Source organism: Staurois parvus, unplaced genomic scaffold (assembly GCF_062004578.1).
Source record: "Staurois parvus isolate SC_StPar_1 unplaced genomic scaffold, SC_StPar_1.0 ptg000401l, whole genome shotgun sequence".
Lineage (NCBI taxonomy): Eukaryota > Metazoa > Chordata > Amphibia > Anura > Ranidae > Staurois > Staurois parvus.
The window spans coordinates 3,874,275-3,895,760 of NW_028318197.1; the positions used below are offsets into that span (position 1 = coordinate 3,874,275).

The 21,486-nt window shown below is 40.7% G+C and overlaps 1 protein-coding gene across 1 annotated transcript in view; it reads left to right on the forward strand.

Annotated features, from left to right (window-relative positions):
• The window catches only part of CFAP61 (cilia and flagella associated protein 61), a 409,554-nt gene that overhangs the window by 180,734 nt on the left and 207,334 nt on the right, over positions 1-21,486 (forward strand). The window contains exon 18 of the mRNA XM_089686524.1: positions 1,631-1,758. Coding sequence (XP_089542650.1) covers positions 1,631-1,758 — 128 coding nt within the window. The remainder of the gene's footprint in view (positions 1-1,630; positions 1,759-21,486) is intronic.

The window sequence follows — 21,486 nt, forward strand, 5'->3', positions numbered from 1 at the left end:
CATAGAAATACATGGAAACGCACAAGAGCATTTATCTGGCATGGCAACACTTGAAAACAAATTATGTCACAGAAGAAATTTTTCTCTGTAGGCTAATACACAAATATCAAAACTCCAAAGAGATCCAAAACGCCTGAACAAAACGCGCGCAAACGTGCAAAAAATGCTGGCTATAGAGAATTTTTATTTTATTCAGCCAATGGGCTGAATGAAAACAAACAAACCGATTCCTCCATCTACACAAATGAGGTTGATGGAGGAAAGCCCACGACCGAAGCATTGTATTTTGACAGTAGGACTCTGCATTTTCAGACTACGATGGGCAAATTTGGAGGGTGAATCTTTCCAGAGGAGACACAGACATTAAAATTTTGTCAGAAGTTCTAACTAATCTCTACCATATGCAAAAGTACTACAGAAAACAATTTGGCTTTAGATACACTTTCAATTTGTAGAGTTAAACCGGCCATAGATTGATCGAATCTCGGCTGGTTTAGCAAGATTCGATCCATCTATGGGCAGGTTAGTTGTACTGAAGTCAATACATTGATCGACTTCAATACAACCAGCATGTTGGATTTCTTGTATGCGATTGCTTGCAGTGGCTATAGCTGCTATCAATGATCATTGTGTACTGCTGACAAGGAAGGCTTCCCGCCTACTCAATGTGTTGATGGGTGTATTGAGAGATTTTCTTTCCTTCCACCATGAATGGAAGGAAAGAAAATCACTTGATGCCCCCATTAACACAAAAAATCGTATCGTCTATGGCAGGGCTTGAAAAAGCTGCTCGCCAAATGCGAGGAGAAATTCCTCTGTGGCGAGCGGCTGGGAGCAGTGAGCACAGATGAAGCATGGAGCGACTGCACCTGAGCTCCAAGCCTCATTGTGAAGCCGAGTTCCGGTTTACAACTTCCGGTTTCCGGCTTCTGCGGCACCGCCGCCGAGGGGACAGGTGCAGGAGAGGCCCGCTCTCCTCCGCTGAGAGGAGACACCCTCTCCACCGCCGCGGGGGACTCGGGGGGACAGTAAGTACTGTATACAACATGTCATATCACTATAATGAAGTACAGGGGAGCTGGGATATACATTACTCAGTAATGTACTCCATTATAGTGATATGACATGTATAAAGTAATGTATATCCCAGCTCCCCTGTACTCCATTATAGTGATGATATGTATACAGTAATGATTACTGTATACATGTCATATCACTATAATGGAGTACAGGGGAGCTGGGATATACATTACTGTGTACAGTTTTATATTTTGGACTATTTATTCTAAAGAAAAATGTAATTTCATAAGATAAGGGGGCGTGGTTGGGGGCGGGTCGAGGGTGGGGGTGGGGGTGGACCTGGGCAAGGTTGGGTGGGGCAACTGGTGGAGAGTAAGTTATGTGACCGGCTAGTAGGTCTGGACTCGAAATTTTAACCCCTGGCCTGCCTCTATGGCTTGCCTTAAACCTGATAATTACTGTTGTGCTGTGCCATTTTCCTTGTTTCAACAGACCAGCACTGGAAAGAAAATTAGAGGAGAGCTTACATTTCCCAATTTTGTACTATGTGTTCAGCATTTTCCATTTATGGCTTCTTTTCTTATCTCAGTATGATTTTTTTCCTTTACAGCCTGGTTATGCTTTATACCATTTCAACCGAAAGCTCACCTTTGAGCCGAAAATGACAATCAATGCACGCATCGTCGTGGTGGGAGCTTCTGATGTTGGAATATCTTTTCTGGAAACACTTGTTTTTTGGTAAGATTTTTCCTATAATATTCTAATTTTACATAGTTAAAGTATAATGTAAGTCCTAACAATTAACTTATCATATTTGCTCCTGTTCGGTTTGTTAAAATCATTGTGTGATAAGTGCAAAAAAATCGCTGTTTATTCGGCCAGAAATCTTGTAAGCTGATAAGTTCCTCTCTATCTGTGCTGGCTATTATCAGTTATATTTTTTTGCAAATCCCTTTGTGGACCACAGAAAGCCTCTCCCTATGTTATGGAGAAGAGTTGAGGGGGCATTATTTTGTAGTCCTATTCTGAGGTGGCAGGGTTGCTTGTCCATAGATGCAGTTTGGTGAGAGAGAGCATTGCCACCTTAGAATTGTAATTTACACCTTTTTGATGGATGCAGCCATACAAGGGGGAATGCCCACATGCTCTTTCTAATAAACTTGATAAGTTCAGGCAGGACAATATATTATATAAAGCTGGAATGCTGTAGATGGGTCACCATGACAGTAAAGCAGCCCATAGATGACTTGATTTTCTTTCCTTCCACTACGGGTAGAAATAAAGAAAATTGCTAGATTCCCATATGAACACAGTCAGTGTTGATGGGAGAATGCCTTCTGCAGCGCTATTGTGTTCTGCTGGGGGAAATTTGTAGGGAGCCGTCCTGGCTGGCAGAACACAATGGTTACTGCCAGTGGCCAATGCTGCCGGCAGTACTTGAATGTAAAAAAGCAACAGGCTGGTTGCACCCAAGTTGATTGGTCTACTTGGGTACAATGATCTTGCCAATACGGATCGAATCTCAGCCTGTCCCTGCTGAACAGTCCAAATTTCGATTCATGTATGGCCGGCTTAAGCACAATGTTAACAGCATCATTGTAATTCAATAGCTCAAGAACCTGTCCAAATATAGACAAACAAAATAGGTCTGCATGCTATTTATCATGTATGTTTCACAACCCTGTTTTATAATATTATATAGTATACAGAAGCTAGAATATGATGTATTTTTAATGTTTTAGAAGAATTTGAATACATTTATGCCATTTTTAACAGTGAACACCCTGAAAGTCCCATACATGGTTGATTTTTTGTCTTGCCCAGAAATAGACAAAGGAAATAAATCTGCTTGCTATTTATAATGTATATTTCTAAACCCTGTTTTATAATAATATATAAAGGGAAAACTATTTTGTTGCTACTACGGGCTATAAAAATACTCCTCTCATATTCTCACACTGTCTTGAAGAAACATATGGACAAAGCGAATGTTAATTCATGAACAGGTCTTGGGTTATTGGGTTTTATAGGTGCACATTTTGCCACTACATGTAATCCCATATTGTCTTTGTTTTGTTTATCTTTATGTCATTGCAAACTATATTGATGGAAAGATATCATTGACTAACATTAATGCAGAGATTTTGACCAGCTTCATCTTTATAAATTCATATACAGTACACTGCAAGATAGTTGCAGACCAGGATAGAGGAACATAGGAACCTACATTTTGAGTTAATATGTATTACTGATATTCAAGTTATTTATAACGCTTTGTTAAAGGGATTATATGGTGCTACTGTGTATATTTAATTATTTATGTAATATGGTTGGGTCTTAAAACTAACATTGAAAAAAAAATGTAATGTTTTTTTTAATCAGGTAAGCATGAAAGGTCGCATTCAAAATATTTTGTATTTTATATATTTTCCAGTTTCTTTTTACCTCCTTTTGTAAGTAATCTTTTGTTCTATGCAAAGTGACAGAGACAAAGAGGCTGATTTACTAAAGGATTTTAAATTATTCACATTTACTTCAATCATCCAATCATGTGCAGATGAAATAAGTAAACAAGGATTTTCCTTTCACATGATTGGACAATTGAAGTAAATCTTAGTAAGTCTCCAAATGGTTACTACTGGCAATCAGTTTTCTTGAGTCTGAAAGGAAAAGCTACTGCTGTTCTCTCTCTTTAGAATACCCATAGCACACTGAGAACTCTGTTCTCTCTATTAACATGCAAGTGTAGACAAATATCAAAAACGCTCTATTTATTCCATTATTATGTTTATGTAATCATGGCCACTGGTATTGGTACTCCTCCACATTTTCCATATTTGAAATAAGTTGTATAAGGCATGAAATAAGTAGTATTAATCCCAAAAGCAAACATTTATTATATTGCAGCATGCCAATTCTTAGATGTGATGGCCGCATTAGTTTTCATTTTTTAGGATTTCTTTTCTTTATTTTCACCTGGTGATCCAGCCAGTAAGTATGTTGTTTTTCAGCAGAAGAAGCTCTTTTGCAAATGTTGCAATTTAAAGTGATGAGACAAACCATTTACCACTGATAGGGGTGCTTACAATGATCAGTTTTTATTTATTTATGTAAAACCTTTATCCCCGAAGAAAAAAAACTTCTGCTGTAAATGCCCGTAAAACTTCAGTGTGAGCTGGATTTTGGCTTCAATTTGTTAGTGTATCTAAATCTGTTAGTGCTCGCCTCCACTCCTCTCCCCCCAGACTGCCAATCCTAATTTTTGCTTCTGACAAAAAAAAGAAAAAAAAACTGCTGACAATCCTACTGTCAAAAGGTGTCTCTGTGCTCCTTCATCCAGAGTGGAGGCACTCTAATACAGGAAGTGTGTTACTGACCAAATCCCCAGGTGAAAACAGAGGGAAAAAAGACTAAAAGAAACTAATGCAGCCACCACATCTAATGATTGGTATGCTGTCATATATAGTATTACATTTTAGGTTTTGGTTTTAATACGACTTTAAAACTGACACAAGTAATCAACATTTTGTATTTCATAGTCCTTAAGTTACATACTTTACTTTTTATTTATGACTTAAAGTGTTACTAAACCCACACCAGTAAAATCAGTCTGTATATGCAGTAAAGCATGCTTGTTATACTCACTGAAGAAACTACAGGGTTAATCCTCTGCATTGTGTAAAAAGGCTGTTTGATCCTGTCTTCTCTGATCCTCCCCTTCTTCTACTGTCCCCAATCCATCTGCTGAAAGAGCAGAGCCTTGGGGGCAAGCTGTTCATGCTCAGTTTGGTGTGTAGTGCTAGAGAGGTTTTCTTTTCTTGGGATAGTGCATATGATCAGCACAGGGCCAGTCATCTATTTACCTTCCCTGACTGAGCTAAATCCTCATTCATTTGTGTCTCATAAGCTCTCACTCCCAGACACTGCAGCTCACAGTGCAATGGTTTTAGAAACAAGATGGTGAAAGATCTCTGCCTTACCAATATAGTGCTTGACACTTGCATATTGTTTGTATGATACGTATGCACATTTGCCTAAAGCTTTGAAGTCATTTTTTAATATCTATAAAAAGTAATCATCTATGTTCTGGTCACATGTTTGTATTACTACATGAACTATTTTATATTATAATTCTCTTTTTCTCTGTGGTTATTGATGTTTAATGCAATATTTTCTCTATTGAGTAAGCCAATGTGCACTAACTACATGCAAAGAGCATTAACTTTTGGCAGCCATTACTTTGACATTTTGTGATAGCTTAATGCTCTTTGCACTGCCATTGTAACTCACTGCGGCTATAATGACCGTACCAACATATGGCCAAATTTGGGTTTTCAGTACTGTTAGACTGCTGTCAACAACATAAAATTGCATCTATCATACTAGCCCTTTGATATTCAAAAGGATATTGTATCTGTCAGCTTCAAAAGTCATGTGCGTGTCTGTTATTCTCAGATTACCGGTACATCTAAAACAATTCATGTATGTATAGGTACTTTTAGAGCTGACTCATTATTATTTATCTTCACACTATTTTGAACACTCATTAAGACATATTTAGAGGAAAATCATGCGGAAGGTAACCTAGACAGGAGGCTAGGGCCTAGTGTTAGTTCAGGGGGCCCAGCTACAGCCTTCATGCTTCTGCAGTAAACCAGGGGGATTACACAACTGGCCAACTCTATACTTCTGCCTATTACTTCATAAGGGGGTGCACTTGTAAGCAGTTGATGTCTGATGGGGCCATGTCAGTAGAGACAATGCAAATGAGGTGGCTTCCCAGTACCTATTGCAATACGTAGGGTTGCACTGATAACGGAATTGATGTCGATACTAAACATTTGAATTAGTACTTGTACTTGTGCAAATGCTCCAATACCTGAAACCGATACCTTCGTGGTGCAATTTGAGCCCATACAAAACGAATGGGCTCAAATTGCACTGCAAAGAATCACGTGATTTGAACAGAAATGCAGTACCTTTTTTGTTTGAATCACGTGGTTTTCTTGTGTGTTTGGTACGATTTGCAGTGTAATTTGAGCCATTCATTTTGTATGGCGCAAATCGCAGCGCACCTACAGGGAAACCGTATGTGATTTGCATAGGAATCACACCACATTCCTGTTCAAATTACATGCAATTCTTTGTAGTGCAATATGAGCTCATTAATTTTGTATGGCTCAAATAATACTGCAAATCGCACCACACCCACAGGGAAACTGCATGTGATTCGAACAGGAATAACACCACATTCCAGTTGAAATCACATGTGATTCTTTGCAGTGCGATTTGAACCCATTCATTCTGTGTGGGCTCCAATCACACCTCAAAGCTATTGGTAATCGGTATCAGTGAATGCTCGCCGATAATAAAAACTGTATCTTTGCAACCATAGCTATACATATCAATGTCAATTGAAGGGATGGGAGGGGCAAAGCTGCTACCTTGCCTAAGGCCCCCCATTTTACCTTAAGCTGGCTATACCCAGATCAAATTTTGCAGGCTAAGAGACAGAAAATCTAGTTTTGTATAACAGACCTTATAAGCAGTAGCTAAGCTTTAAAACAATTTGCCATTGACCTCTGTTGCTACAGCCACTGTGGAGTAATTTATGCTGCAGTTGGTGATGAGGTTCTGTAAATGGGACCTTACAGTCCTAATGTGGCAAGCTCTAACAGTGCTCATAGCTACATTATTTGCCTAAGCAGTCCTCACTTTGAGAAAATGCCCTGGAAAAGCTTTTTTCATTGTGTACAGAAGGAGATGAAAATGTTTAAAGCAGTTTGCTAAATCTTTGCAATGAATCTAATAGATGTAGAGTAGGTTAGGCTTTTATTGTATTTTTTTCCTGTTTTTATTACCAAAACATGCTTTTCTCAGTCAGATTGTATTTATTTTATTTTATTAGCAGTTCTGCACATTTTCAAACAATATGTTATGGAATATATAGCAATATGTGAACCGCCAGAATTAGTTGAATTTTTTTCCTGCACATACATTGAGGCCATCATAAAAACAAATAATCCACCATGGGGTTCTTTAATGATAACTTGTTTTATTGTAAATATCTTTAAAGTGTAATAAAGCTTTAAAGAAAATCTCAGTTTGCTGTTTATAAGTATGCCATTGACATGCCGAAAAATTAATAAATTAAGTAAAGCACTATAAAAACATTTACTGGCAATTTGTATAATTATGGAGCTACGTTTGCTGTACATTTCAAAGGTTTCTTTCACAAAAAAATCAGTGATTGAAGCAGTTTAAGAGCCTTTAATCCTTTAAAGAGGGAAGTAATTTTCTTATAATTTTTTTATGTAATTATTGTGAAAAGCTTGTATCCATGGATACATGCGTAGATCTGCTACATTTTATATTATTCTTGGAATATAACTGTTTAATTAAATCAGCGTATGCAAAAATGTAAGCAATTGTTCCAACAAAATAGAAATACCATATTAAACAGGAAACTGATTGTTGTTCTCCTGCTGCTAGGACTGTGTTAATTAACATATGATTGCATAGTCATGTGGATGGATAGTATATGCATTTAAAGATAGATAGATAGATAGATAGATAGATAGATAGATAGATAGATAGATAGATAGATAGATAGGTAGATAGTTTGAATTCGTACGCCCCAACAGATTTCTCATAAAACCTTTACTTTCCTTTCTGAATCAACATTTTCTTTGGGACTCTATGCTAGAAAAAATACTCCCACAAATGCAGGACATTGATTGCAAACCAGATTTGTTAATTTACATACACAAAAATGTATTTCTCCTTACAAATTCATCAAAGACCATGTTGAAAAAATGAATACACCCCAATGAAAGTCTTACTGTATGACCAAAGCTAAATTTTAGACAACAAAATTCTAATTAACAAGAATTCAGCTAAAGGTGAGTCTAATTATTCATTAAACAGGTGTCCAGCAGGCAGTTGATTATAAAAGGGCGCTACTTAACAAAGAAAACTTCCTTCCACATGGAAGAGAAATGTCACAAGGCCTGAGAAAGAAAATAATTTATTTACACAAAAAAGGTGAAGGCTACAAGAATATCAGCAAAGCTTTAGTTATCAGTCAGAATACTGTAGCAAAAGCAATACAAACATTTAACAAAGATGGAACTGCAACCATCTCACAGAGACATCCAGGCCATCCACGGAAGTTAACACCTTGACAGGAGCGTCTTCTGATGACAAGGGTTGAAGAAAATCACCATGCAAGTTCACTACAGTTAGCTAAAGAAGTAGACAGCCCGACTGAGGTGATTGTTTCCTGTGACACAATATGGCGTAAACTACAGAGGAATGGCATGCATGGGTATTGTCCACGAAGGAAGCCTCTCCTATCCAGGCTCTAAAAGAGGTCGTTCTTGAAGAATTGAAAAAGATAGATGTTGCAATATGTCTCCAACTTGTTCATTCCATGCCTAGAAGACTTGGTACTGTCCTTACAAATCATGGAGGTCATGCAAAATACTACATGTAGTAGATTTTTTTGCGGGGTGTATTCATTTTTGCATCAACTAATTTGAGTAAAACGGAAGATTTTGTAATCTAAGTTATATTATTAACCTTACTTTCATGTAATGAGCTAAACAAATGTTCTATAAAGCTCAATTTTGTTAAAATTTTGGAAATTGTTCTTGTGTTCATTGAGATATTGATTAAAATCTTACTTTTCAAAAGGGGTGTGCTTATTTACACTGAGCACTGTATATCTCTTTCTGACAAAAATGATACATAGCTATTGCAACATTAAAGGACACATAAAAAGGAAAGCATGATTGCTATGGTTTATAATATTTTTAATTCTGACAGATGTGAAATGCAGCTGGTGCAAGGTATATGCCAATGCCCAGGTTCGATTTTGGCAAATAGATTTAGCAAAAAAATGCCTGATTCCACCATCTGTGAAATTTAGCCAAAGCAGGAAACGTGTCATGTACATACCTGTATGAGGAGCCCCAGATGAGGAGGGGGCCTCTTGCACAATTTCCATTCAAGCACCCCTGGAAGCTAAGACAGGGCGTGCAAAGGCCTTTGCTGGAAGGGCACAAGTGCCTAGGTACAGGAACTAGCCACTGGAACTCATGAGCCCTTGCATCAGATGTGCAGGATTATGGCTCGTAATACATCGAGAATGCACCAAACTCAGATACAAGTGGTGTCAGGTCACAGGTCTGGGTCAGTAACAGATGAATAGTGAAGCACCCAATCGTAAGCAAATTCAATTTCGGGAACAAGCAGAAGTCATTCATGTGTAGGCAGTGAGGTACAAAATCAGTGAGCGGAATCCTAGCCAGAGCTCCTGACTGAATTTGGTAATGCAGGTATTCAGCAACCACTGGCAGACAAAGGACATCCAACGGCAGATCATACAGCAGTTATGTCAGTAGAGAAGGTGGGACACAAAGTTTGAGATCAGAGATCAGGGGTCACAGGATTACAGTTTAAAGACCATTCAGTAATGAACCTATGCAGAACTCAGATTTAAATAGTTTGCTTTGGTAGGCCCACTTTTGCCATTCATATTGTAACTCAGTAGAAAATGCCCAACTTTGATGGGTGTTTGGAAATGTAGCTTTAATCTTTCCAATTCAAGCTTACCTCATCTATCCATCTATATGGTATACAGCCAATTAAAACTGGACTCCAGGCAAGTAGCTTGCTGTTTACCTGCCAAAGGATTTGCATTTCTCCCTACCCATTCCTAAGATTTATACAGTCATGCCAGATAGCATGGCCAGTCTTTTCTCTACTGTAGTTAGGCAATACTGCTAGGTCATCTTCTCACCCCAGCTGTGATTGGACAGTGAAGGTGCAGCAGCCATCTGACAAGTTAATTTCTCTGCTCACTACTCCTGTTAGAATTATCCCTGTCAGCACAATAGCATGCAGGACACCTCATTGTTCCCCAATGCTGTCCCTCCATTCCCAGTCTGATTGTTGCTGTACAGGTAATTACAAGAGGCTGAAAGTAATTACTGACCCCTCCCCCCATAAAGTGCTATTCATCTTGTCGGCATCTTTTGGCCAATACCTTCTCTCAATACATCCTGAGCCCATGACTCTGAACAATTGTTTAGATCCTATTTTACTTGCCTCAAACTTGTTACATGTTTGACTCAGAAAGTATCGAAGCTATTGAATTAGTATGACAACCAGACAGCTAGCATTTGTATGTTTTTAGGGGTTAAAATTGGCGGTGAGGAGGTGACATAAGGCCCTCTGAAGAACAATCCACCACTCTTCAGAGAGCATGCAAGTGTGAATTAACCCCAAAGCCAATAAAGTGACATTAAAAATTAATGGTATCTATTTTTTTTAAAGCCTTGAGGATCCCAGTTATGTGACCTTTCAAAGCCACATGACTAGATCAAGAAACTTTCTCTGCTAAGTAAATAGGATTCCATGGGACTTCTACACTCCGCTGCCTGGTTTTTATGAATGGATAGACCAAAAGTTGTGCAGTAAAGTATAATAAGTTTAATGGAGAGCTAATAGTAATATCTGCTCTCCTTATAAATGAGCTGCTAAATGAAAATTGACAGACCATGGTCTTTTTTATTCTTCAATACCAGTTTTTGGAACTTTGATAATGACATTGTATATTCCATCATTTACACATGACCTCTGTTAATTGGAGTGATGTTTTCAACAGCAGCTAAATTTACACTGACTGCAGTATCTTGTCTGCACCTCAGTTTAGCAGTCGGAAATAATCCTTCCCTTTGTATACAGGTGGAAGTAATGTAATTGCTTCTTGATAAGGGTAAATATCCTTTGTAATCCTATGATTGAAAATATCTTCTTAATCCATCCGGTACTGGAAGTAAGTTTCAAAGAGATGGGGAAATGTAATGTAAATACTATAGAGATAAGCAAAATTACATGAGCCTAGGAAAAGAAATGAAATAAAGTGACATTGCTCTATGCGGATTAAGGAATCTGATTGATCATTCATATGTGCAGAGGATTATTTGCACTGCAAATGTGCTGATATCTTTGAAATGAGACCTTGTCTCTTTGAAAGCCACATTTGAATATTGCTTTCTCCTATCCCTCATCTGATCGCTGTTTTGTCTTTTTACATCCATCTCTTTCTCATGTCACTGTAATTTGAATGTGTCTCAGAGTGTCGCTAGAAGTTCAATTATAGCTGATTAGCCATTGAGAAGCTGGAAGGGAAATTAATTATGAAACACTGAATTATGCGGTATAAATGGAAATATTATTATGAGTAGATATCACACTGCCTTTTCTGTGATATGTCTTTTGCCACCCCGATGGCCATTAAAGCATTAGAACTGACAGGGAACATGCACAGTCTTGTGCATAAAATTGCATGAGCACAAAGATAGAAATTCCATATCATTAAAGACTTTGGCCCCTACATCACTAACACTGAATTTTCTGTAGTATTTGTTTCCAAAGCATAGTAGCTAAGGCTGGCCATACAAGATTAGTTTTGTATTTCAATGGTTTTTATTAATTTTAAACAAATAAAAACTGAAGCAAAAGGCACGTCAGGGGCTGTCAATGGCACATAGGGTACAAAAGAAACAATGCTACAACAGCAGCAGTGCAAAAGGTACGCCTTCTCAGGGGAAGAAAATGTGAAAAATATAGTGTTATAACAGTGAAGTAAACTGAAGGCAGATCTCTACCGCCTCACAAAGGTCAGACAAAGGCAAAAAAAAAAAGAAAAGGAAGAAAGGAAAGAAGAAAAAAACAAGACCAACAGCAGAGATCCGGGAACGCCTAATACCAACCAATAACCTAGACCCAGACTAACCGGGAAGAGCATGGGAAAAGCATATGTCAACCACGACTCCCAGATTTTCAAAAATTTGCGTTGGGAGTCAGTACGGATACTCGACATCTGTTCATTCAGCATCAGAGAGGACATATGGTCCCGCACCCCCTGAAGAGGGACAAATTTCCTATTCCAGGCTTGAGCAATTGTTCTCGTTGAGCAAATAGGAGGCCAACTTCTGCTGGTGAGCCAAAAGGCCCAGTTTGGGGCAATGAAGCAAAGCATTCCGGGCTTCCCTGCATATGGAGAGATGAAACAGTGTGTAGAGAAGGCCAAATACACGAGGCCAAAATGAATCAATCTTGGGCATGGCCACCATATATATGTAACACATCTCCACGATGGCCACAACCCCAAAAGCAGCGATCACTATAGGTAGTGTTAGCCTGGGCTATACGAGCCGGGACCCAATACCAATGGAACAGTACTTTGTATGCCACCTCCAGTGTGTTTGTGTTGAATGAACTTTTAGCTATAAATGACCAGGCATTATTCCAGTCTTCTGGATCCACTACCAACCCCCGATTTGTTACAATCAGCCCAGAGCGCCAAGGCCAACGGCTCAAGCACCAAGACAAAGCGTGCTGGAGACAGGGGACATCCCTGTCTCGGCACGGGATGAGACAGAGGACATCCCTGTCTCATCCCTCGCCAAATAGGAAAGGGATCTGAGAAATACCCTGCATAATTAACTGAAGCTGAAGGGGAAGAATAAAAGGCCTGAATCCAAGAAAGGATAGAATCACCGAAGCCCCAGCAGGACAACACAAACCGCAGGTATTCCCAGGATAAGGAATCGAAAGCTTTATATATGTCCAAAGACAGTAAGAATCCTGGAATTTTCCGCTGTTGCAAAAGGTGTATAAGGTGAACCACTTTACGAACAATGTCACCCGCCTGCCTCCCAGGGACAAAACCCACTTGGTCCCTATGGACCAGGCTACACAAATATTTATTCATCCAAAGACTGAGAATCTTACCCAATATCTTCAAATCTTCATTAAGAAGCGAAATGAGCCAAAAGACTTGCGGTTCCTGCACATCCTCTGTTGTCTTAGGAATCATTGAAATATGAGTTCTGAGCGCATCCGGGGAGGGCAAAGAGCCCTATTGTAAGTCATTGAAGTAACTAGCCAAAAAGGGCACCAACAGGGTTGCAAATTTCTTGTAGTAGACGCCTGAAAAGCCATCTGGGCTCGGGGGCCACGGAGGATGTAAGGATTTGATAGCTTGAAGTACTTCTGATACAGATACACCTGCATTAAGGGCTATCTATGCTGCTTCAAGCAATCCAGGTAGCCGTAAATCCTGAAAGAACGCTTCCGCCGGAGCTACAGGAAAGGGATCTGGTTTGATGTACAAATGTGAAAGGAAGTCCGCAAAGCGCAAGACAATTTGCTGGGGATTGGAAGTACAACCGCTTGCAGGGTGCCGGAACTGGACCGGCTTATAGGGTTTCCCCACAGAATTCAGTTTCCCCGCCAGCATTGGACTCAGCTTATCAGCACAGGTATAAATTATGTTTGGTCCAACGTAGGGACCGTTCAGCCTCTGAAGAAGCAAGTAAGTCCAGTTCTGCGGCCAGGGTGTCTTGCGTACGTTTATGGGCCACAGACGGATTCGACTTCCAACGAGCATCCACCGAGGCCAGAAGACAATGAAGTTCTAAAAGGCGCCGCTCCTGCTTCCAAACTGCAGCCAGCTGTATAATGTGGCTCCCCACCGTAGCTTTATGTGCCTCACACAGGGGCATTGCCGAAGAAACAGATCCTGAGTTGTCCGCAAAATATGTCTGTATGAAGGATTCAATTTGCTGACAAGTGACCTGAGTGGTCAATAAAGACTCATTAATACGCCAATGAAAAGGGCGCCGTGCCATACCCAAGAATGCAAGAAGTAGGACCAGGGGATCATGGTCCGACCTGGGCGAGGAAGGGATAGATATCCACCTGACTAAAGGAAGCTGTTGCACCTGCATAAATACGTGGTCAATTCTACAAAAACTGTCATGAAGACTGGAGTAGAACTTGAAGTCACGCTCAGTAGGGTGAAGTTCCCTCCAAATGTCTACCAGCCCTGCAGACTGCAGGAGCGAGCGCATGTGTTCCTGCTGCACCAAGTAGTGAGAAGAGGTCACCCCCTGAGCAAAGCGTCTATCTAGAGCAGAATCCAAGGTAACATTTGAATCCCCCAAAAGGAGAAGAAAGCCCTTAGAGTGACAGGAAATGATAGAACAAAGATGCAAGAAAAATTTGTGCTGAAAGCGATTGGAAGCATAATAGGAGACAAAGATGACCTCCTGATTCCAAAGGGTGCCTTGCAAAAGAAGATACCTGCACGTGGGGTTCGCTATATTCCGGACACGGGTGAAGGGGAGATTGCATTTTGAAGGCTATCAGAACACCCCGTTTCTCAGGAGTCGAGGCCGTGTAAAAAGTGGGATAATGAGGCGAAAGATACCGTAGGGCGGAGGACTGGGAAAACCTGGTTTCCTGCAAGCATACCACGTCAATGTGCTGCGATTTAAGGTGATGGAAGACTTTAGACCACTTCTGAGGCGAATTAAAACCTTGTACATTTTGTGAATGTACTTTAAAAAGGGGCAAAGCCATGGCGGGATCGGTGTCTCAGAGCTTCGGTGACCCCCAACCAAGGATGAACTCATGGGAGACAGTCGAACGGGACCTAACCCTAAACCAGGGCCAAAATTGGGGAAGCCCAAGAGGCCAAACTCACGGTCTCATCAAAAGGATTCAACGATGAGGCACAATGGAGGAAGTCCTGGACACGGGTTCAGCCCAGTGAGGAGCATGTTGGACTGGAACAGTTGAGGGAGGGCCCTCGTCCGGTAGGATGTCTTCTCCCAGAGGCAACCCAGAGGAAGTGGATCCGCCTGGGATCCAGAAGAATGTGCCGGGCTCATCGCAGTGCCTCCCGGCAGGATAAGATAGAAGGATTCCAGAAGAGATTGAGTTTCCTCCAGCATGGCAACGGAGTGGCTATGGCCTTAGTGGTCGAAGGTGAGTCAGAATGGAAAACCCCATGTGTTTTTAATTCTACGATTCACCAGGACCGAAGTGAAGGGCTTCAACTGGCGATGCTTCTAATGAGTGATCTGGGAGAGATCCGAGAAAATCTGGTAGTGATGCCCCTGGAAACTGAGGTCTGGGTTATTCCTGGCTGCCAAGAGAATAGTTCCCTTTGTGCGATAATATGTGAACTTGATAATAATGTTTCTTGGGGGTTTCTTTGGCCGTTGGGAGCCCAATGCTCAATGCATGCAGTCAAATTCGAGTCGGTCGATGGGAATGGTGGGGGCCAGCTCCTGGAACAGGGCGGTGGCAGGGTAAGTGAGGTCCGTAACGGTTTCAGGAATACCCCACAGGCGTAGGTTACCACGATGGGAACGGTTCTCAAAATCTTCAGGCTGGAGCAGCGTGTCCCCCAATTCTTTCTTAAGGTCACTCAGATCCTGCTCATGATTTTCAGTCACCATGACCGCAGCATCCATTTTATCCTCAAGATCGTTTGTACAATTGCCCAGCTCCCTAATTTCTCTAGAGAGACTCTCTGGCAACCTGGAAGTAGCGGAAGATAATTCTGTCTGCAACATGGATTGAAAGCAATCCAGGAGCTTAGCATCTCGAAGGGCCGGTGCAGGGGGCTGCAGGGGTGCCTCTGATGCAGTGTCTGTGTCATAGGCCGACTCACCCATTGGTAGCAATCCGGACGGGTCCGAAATTTATGCCGGGGCTTCAGGAGGAACCGCCTTGAGTAGGCCGCAAGCTCCAGCGCGGATTGATTTTTTTCCCCATAGATGCAGATGTGCAGTAGCGATCCGGGGGGGGGGGGGGTAGCGGGCGAGCAGCTTATCCCCCTGGGATCCAGCAGATTGGCCTATATGTCCAGTGGGTGGGAGCATGCCAACTATGTACCCATCTTCAGTTGCTGCTCACGAGCGCCCCGCACAAAATTAGTTTTGTTTCTTTTTTTTTTTTAATAATCTGATTGGATTCCTCCATCCAAGGAAGCAAGTTGGATGGAAGACTCCTCCCCACTGCATGATTGTATTCTGACAGTTGGCACTCCTCTGCTGTCAGAATACACTGATCAGCACTGCTGATGCATTGAGTAGTGCTGATTAAAGATACATTTTCCGACAAACTGATTCAAAAGACATCAATCATTAGATGGACTTTTCTGGAACGGTCCCTTCTGGACCGGCCAAATTTTGATCCTTCAATGAATGGCTTGAAACCATGGAGCTCTACATTCTCACTTCAGGTGATACCCACTGAAAGATGAAAGACCAAATGCCACATATCTGGCAGAGTCTGTGGACCTTACTATTGGTATTCAACGGCAGAGTTTCTACTGCTCGCTAAATATCTGACAAGTGAATTACATTGGCAAGGTTTAGTGCCAGGATGCAACAGGGTTTACACTTCTCTTGTGCAGAAGTTGAGACTCCATTTAAAGCCTGGGCCTAAGGTCTAAGTGAGCTCCACTGGGACATAGGAATCAATCTGAAGACTAACAGGCACTTTAGCACTTAGAAAAAATGTAGGCCAGCTCAGGTTCACTTTAATGGTTAGAATATCCACTGTAAATAAAGATTGATTCTTGATGGATTCCCAGACTTGGCAGATTGTTTGCTTATTAATTGGTCCTTTAAACCAAGCTCCTAGATTTCCCCCCAGCCCGCGCCCCCCCTAACCTCTCCATCACGACCAACAACGCCACCATCAGTCCCACCCCGCAAGCCAAAGTTCTAGGTGTCACTCTAGACTCCAATCTGTCCTTCCAGTCCCATGTCCAACTGCTGGCAAATTCATGCAGGCACCACCTCCGCAACATCTCCAAAATACGTTCGTTCCTAACCCCAGAAACTACTAAACAACTCATTCACTCCCTTATTATCTCACGACTTGACTACTGTAACTCCCTCCTAACCAGCTTATCTCATCACAGGCTATCCCCGCTTCAGTTTATCCTGAACTCTGCGGCCAGACTCATCCACCTTACCAACCGCTCCGTATCCGCCACCCCCCTCTGTCATTCCCTCCACTGGCTTCCGAATGCCCAACGCATAAAATTCAAATTACTAACATTGACGTACAAAGCTATTCATAATACTGCCCCAAACTACCTCACCGACCTGATATCCAAATACCACCCAATACGTACTCTTCGCTCCTCACAAGACCTCCTACTCTCTAGCTCCCTGGTCTCCTCCTCCCATGCCCGACTCCAGGACTTCTCCAGGGCTTCCCCCATCCTCTGGAAATCTCTACCCCAATCCATCAGACTGTCACCTACCCTCCTCACCTTTAGGCGCACCCTGAAAACCCATCTCTTCAGGGAAGCCTACCCCGCCCTCACCTAACTGCCAATCTCCTCCACTCCTCCTACCACTCCATCCCCCACAGCCATTTCCTCCTGTACCACTTTCCCCTACCTCCTAGATTGTAAGCTCCAAGGAGCAGGGCCCTCGAACCCCTCGTGTATTGTATTGTATTGTTACTGTACTGTCTCATATACTGTCTCCCACTATAATGTACAGCGCTGAGCAAACTTTTTGGCGCTATATAAATACTGTATAATAATAATTTGTGGTTTATAGGAAAAATCAAAACGGCACTATTCATTAACATTACTTAAAGAAATTATAGCTAAGATTATTTACAAAGTCTTTCCTGACACAAAAATGAATTACTGATAAAAGTGAAGCATTATTTATTAGTAGCAAGCTAAAGTCACCAAGCTGGCGTAATTTACCTAGTACTGTCAGGCAGGAAGCTGCATACTCATCCTCTGCCTCACATTCAAATTACCACTCCTGCCAGATTTATTCCAGAACCTGTCATCTGAGTGACATTGACATCAGCCATCACAGAGTGGGGCATAAAATACATTTTTTGGTGCTAGAGTAAAGATGCTGATTGGTGCCCTATTCTCTATTATGTAGTAGTGGACAGAGTGCAACTCCCAAGAGGTCTTTAATTAAATTTACCTGTTTTCTCAAAGGGGTTTGGAGGATGATATTGAAGCTTCTATTATAAAAGCAAACTTACACTTTCATACCCAGAAAATCGCCAGTTCCCAAACCGAGGGGTAGAAAAAACAGCAAAGTAAAAATACTTTTTTTTTGTAAATAAAGGTATAGTGGAAAAGTCAGTAAAGTTATTACAGAAAAAGCCAACGCCTATCTATGTGAGTTATGTAAATCAAGCCACTGACAATCAATAATAATGCAAGAAATATGTATTTTAATTCATGATTGGCCAGCACTGGCATTTTCCAACCAGGTATGCCATTGTTCAACCATCCAACAAAATACTCGGGCACACACTTTCAGAAAGATTACATAACCTAGGGGACAAACTGGAATATTTTTTAAATATCTTTCTTGCAAGTCTTCACACAGTTTTAGGAAAGTATTTGCATTGCCTGGAATACAATTATTTATATTGTTTGAAGTGTAATAAGTGTAATAAATTGAGTGATAACAAAGATCTGCAGTCGGAAGAGGCCTCTTAGGAAAAATTGCCCAGTGGCACATAATTGAAATCCAGTCCTGCTTATCAAATTAACAACTTAAGGTCTATTAGTTATATTGCTTGTAGGAGTAGGTTAGTTGTTCTACACAAAATAGGGAGAAGAAATCAATACTATTTATTGGTATCCAAGCAGCTCTAATTGTAGTGAGTCCTTGTGATATACAAGTATAGGAAAGGAAAAGCACTGTATCTCTTGGGAAGATGAACAATGTAACAATCAAAACACAGCTCAGCTGAGGAATCACAAAGAATATCTTTAGTTTATACATATTAGCAAACATATCTATGATAGATTCAGCAAACACAGATACTCAAGTAATGTTGAATCAGGAATAATTATAATATTATGTGGATTCATGAATTGCAGTTATTCTAGTGACATTTTTGAAATGCACAATGGAGTTTACTGTGTTCTATATCAGGGAAGGTTCTATAAAGCAATGCATTATGTTGGTTGTTAAAGTGTATCAGTTTTTTTTTCTTTGTTGCTTGTGTACGGTTGAACATTTACCTTCAACTGCTGTTCCAAAGTTAAACAGAAAGTGAAAGGAAATCTCTCTAAAAGATTGGTGTTCCTGTTTTAAGATCTCCCCTCACTCATTTTTCCAGTGGCAAAAAAAGTTGGATTTCCTGTCACAATTTGTCCCAGTGATGGTCACTAAGACAACTAGCAAGGGTTCTGTGTCAACACAGACAGAAATGAAAACTTCAAATAAGAAGTCTAATGAGAACTCTAGACCCATTGTTCAGGTCCAAAACTATTTATTATTAGTATTATTATTATCTCATTAGCACCCACCCCTTCTTTATTAGGGTTTAGAATTTGCATGAACTTGAAATAAAGGGACTAATTCTAGCTAAGTTATTGGAAGAGGTAGAAGAGATGACAGTAGTCAGAAATTGTGATTTAACAGCTAATTTAAGCAGCATGATTAGAGATGAGCGAATCGAACTAGGCGAACCGGAATTCGAGTCGAATTTCAGGAAATATTCGATTCGTGTCGAAACCGAAATTTTGCCTACTTCGGGTGCGCGAATCGAACATTTCCCGATCAGCCGGCAAAAGTGTCCCTGCAGTGAGCTCCGCTATTTCTGACAGTTCTCTGACAGAAGGAACACATGTTTAGCGGTTGAAACATTGTATCTATTAGTTTACATTTAGGATACAGATGTTTCAACCACTGTACATGTGAAGAAGTTGTGAGAGAACTGTCAGAAATAGAGGAACTCTGCACATACACTTTTTGCCGGCTTGGAATTATTCTTCTTTTCATCCTACTTCTTCTTCTTCTTCATCCTCAGAAGAAGAGGATGAGGATGAGGATGAAGAAGAAGAAGAAGAAGAAGAAGAAGAAGAAGAAGAAGAAGAAGTAGGATGAAAAGAAGAATAATTCCAAGCCGGCAAAAAGTGTATGTGCAGAGTTCCTCTATTTCTGACAGTTCTCTCACAGCTTCTTCACATGTACAGCGGTTGAAACATCTGTATCCTAAATGGAAACTAATAGATACAATTTGTATCTATTAGTTTCCATTTAGGATACAGATATTTCAACCGCTGTACATGTGAAGAAGCTGTGAGAGAACTGTCAGAAATAGAGGAACTCTGCACATACACTTTTTGCCGGCTTGGAATTATTCTTCTTTTCATTCTTCTTCTTCTTCCTCATCCTCATCCTCATCCTCATCCTCTTCTTCTGAGGATGAGGATGAAGAAGAAGAAGAAGAAGAAGTAGGATGAAAAGAAGAATAATTCCAAGCCGGCAAAAAGTGTATGTGCAGAGTTCCTCTATTCTGCAGATACACTTAGAGGAGCTCTGCAGATACACTTAGAGGAGCTCTGCACATACACTTTTTGCCGGCTTGGAATTAATCTTATTTTCATCCTACTTCTTCTTCTTCTTCTTCTTCTTCTTCATCCTCATCCTCAGAAGAAGAAGAGGATGAGGATGAGGATGAAGAAGAAGAAGAAGAAGTAGGATGAAAATAAGAATAATTCCAAACCGGAAAAAAGTGTATGTGCAGAGCTCCTCTAAGTGTATCTGCAGAGCTCCTCTAAGTGTATCTGCAGAATAGAGGAACTCTGCACATACACTTTTTGCCGGAAACCGCTGTATGGAGTGAATGTCCCAGAACTGTCAGAAATAGACTATTTATGACAGTTCTGGGACATTCACTGCATACAGCTGTTTTAACCGCTGTATGGAGGGAATGTCATGGAACTGTCAGAAATAGACTATTAATGACAGTTCTGGGACTGTCCTTCAATGCAGCGGTTGAAACATTGTATGTATTTGTTTCCATAAATGGATCCATTTATGGAAACAAATACATACAATGTTTCAACCGCTGCATGGAAGGACAGTCCCAGAACTGTCATTAATAGTCTATTTCTGACAGTTCCATGACATTCCCTCCATACAGCGGTTAAAACAGCTGTATGGAGTGAATGTCCCAGATCTATCAGAAATAGACTATTTATGACAGTTCTGGGACATTCACTGCATACAGCTGTTTTAACCGCTGTATGGAGGGAATGTCATGGAACTGTCAGAAATAGACTATTAATGACAGTTCTGGGACTGTCCTTCCATGCAGCGGTTGAAACATTGTATGTATTTGTTTCCATAAATGGATCCATTTATGGAAACAAATACATACAATGTTTCAACCGCTGCATGGAAGGACAGTCCCAGAACTGTCATTAATAGTCTATTTCTGACAGTTCCATGACATTCCCTCCATACAGCGGTTAAAACAGCTGTATGGAGTGAATGTCCCAGATCTATCAGAAATAGACTATTTATGACAGTTCTGGGACATTCACTGCATACAGCTGTTTTAACCGCTGTATGGAGGGAATGTCATGGAACTGTCAGAAATAGACTATTAATGACAGTTCTGGGACTGTCCTTCCATGCAGCGGTTGAAACATTGTATGTATTTGTTTCCATAAATGGATCCATTTATGGAAACAAATACATACAATGTTTCAACCGCTGTATGGAAGGACAGTCCCACAACTGTCATTAATAGTCTATTTCTGACAGTTCCATGACATTCCCTCCATACAGCGGTTAAAAC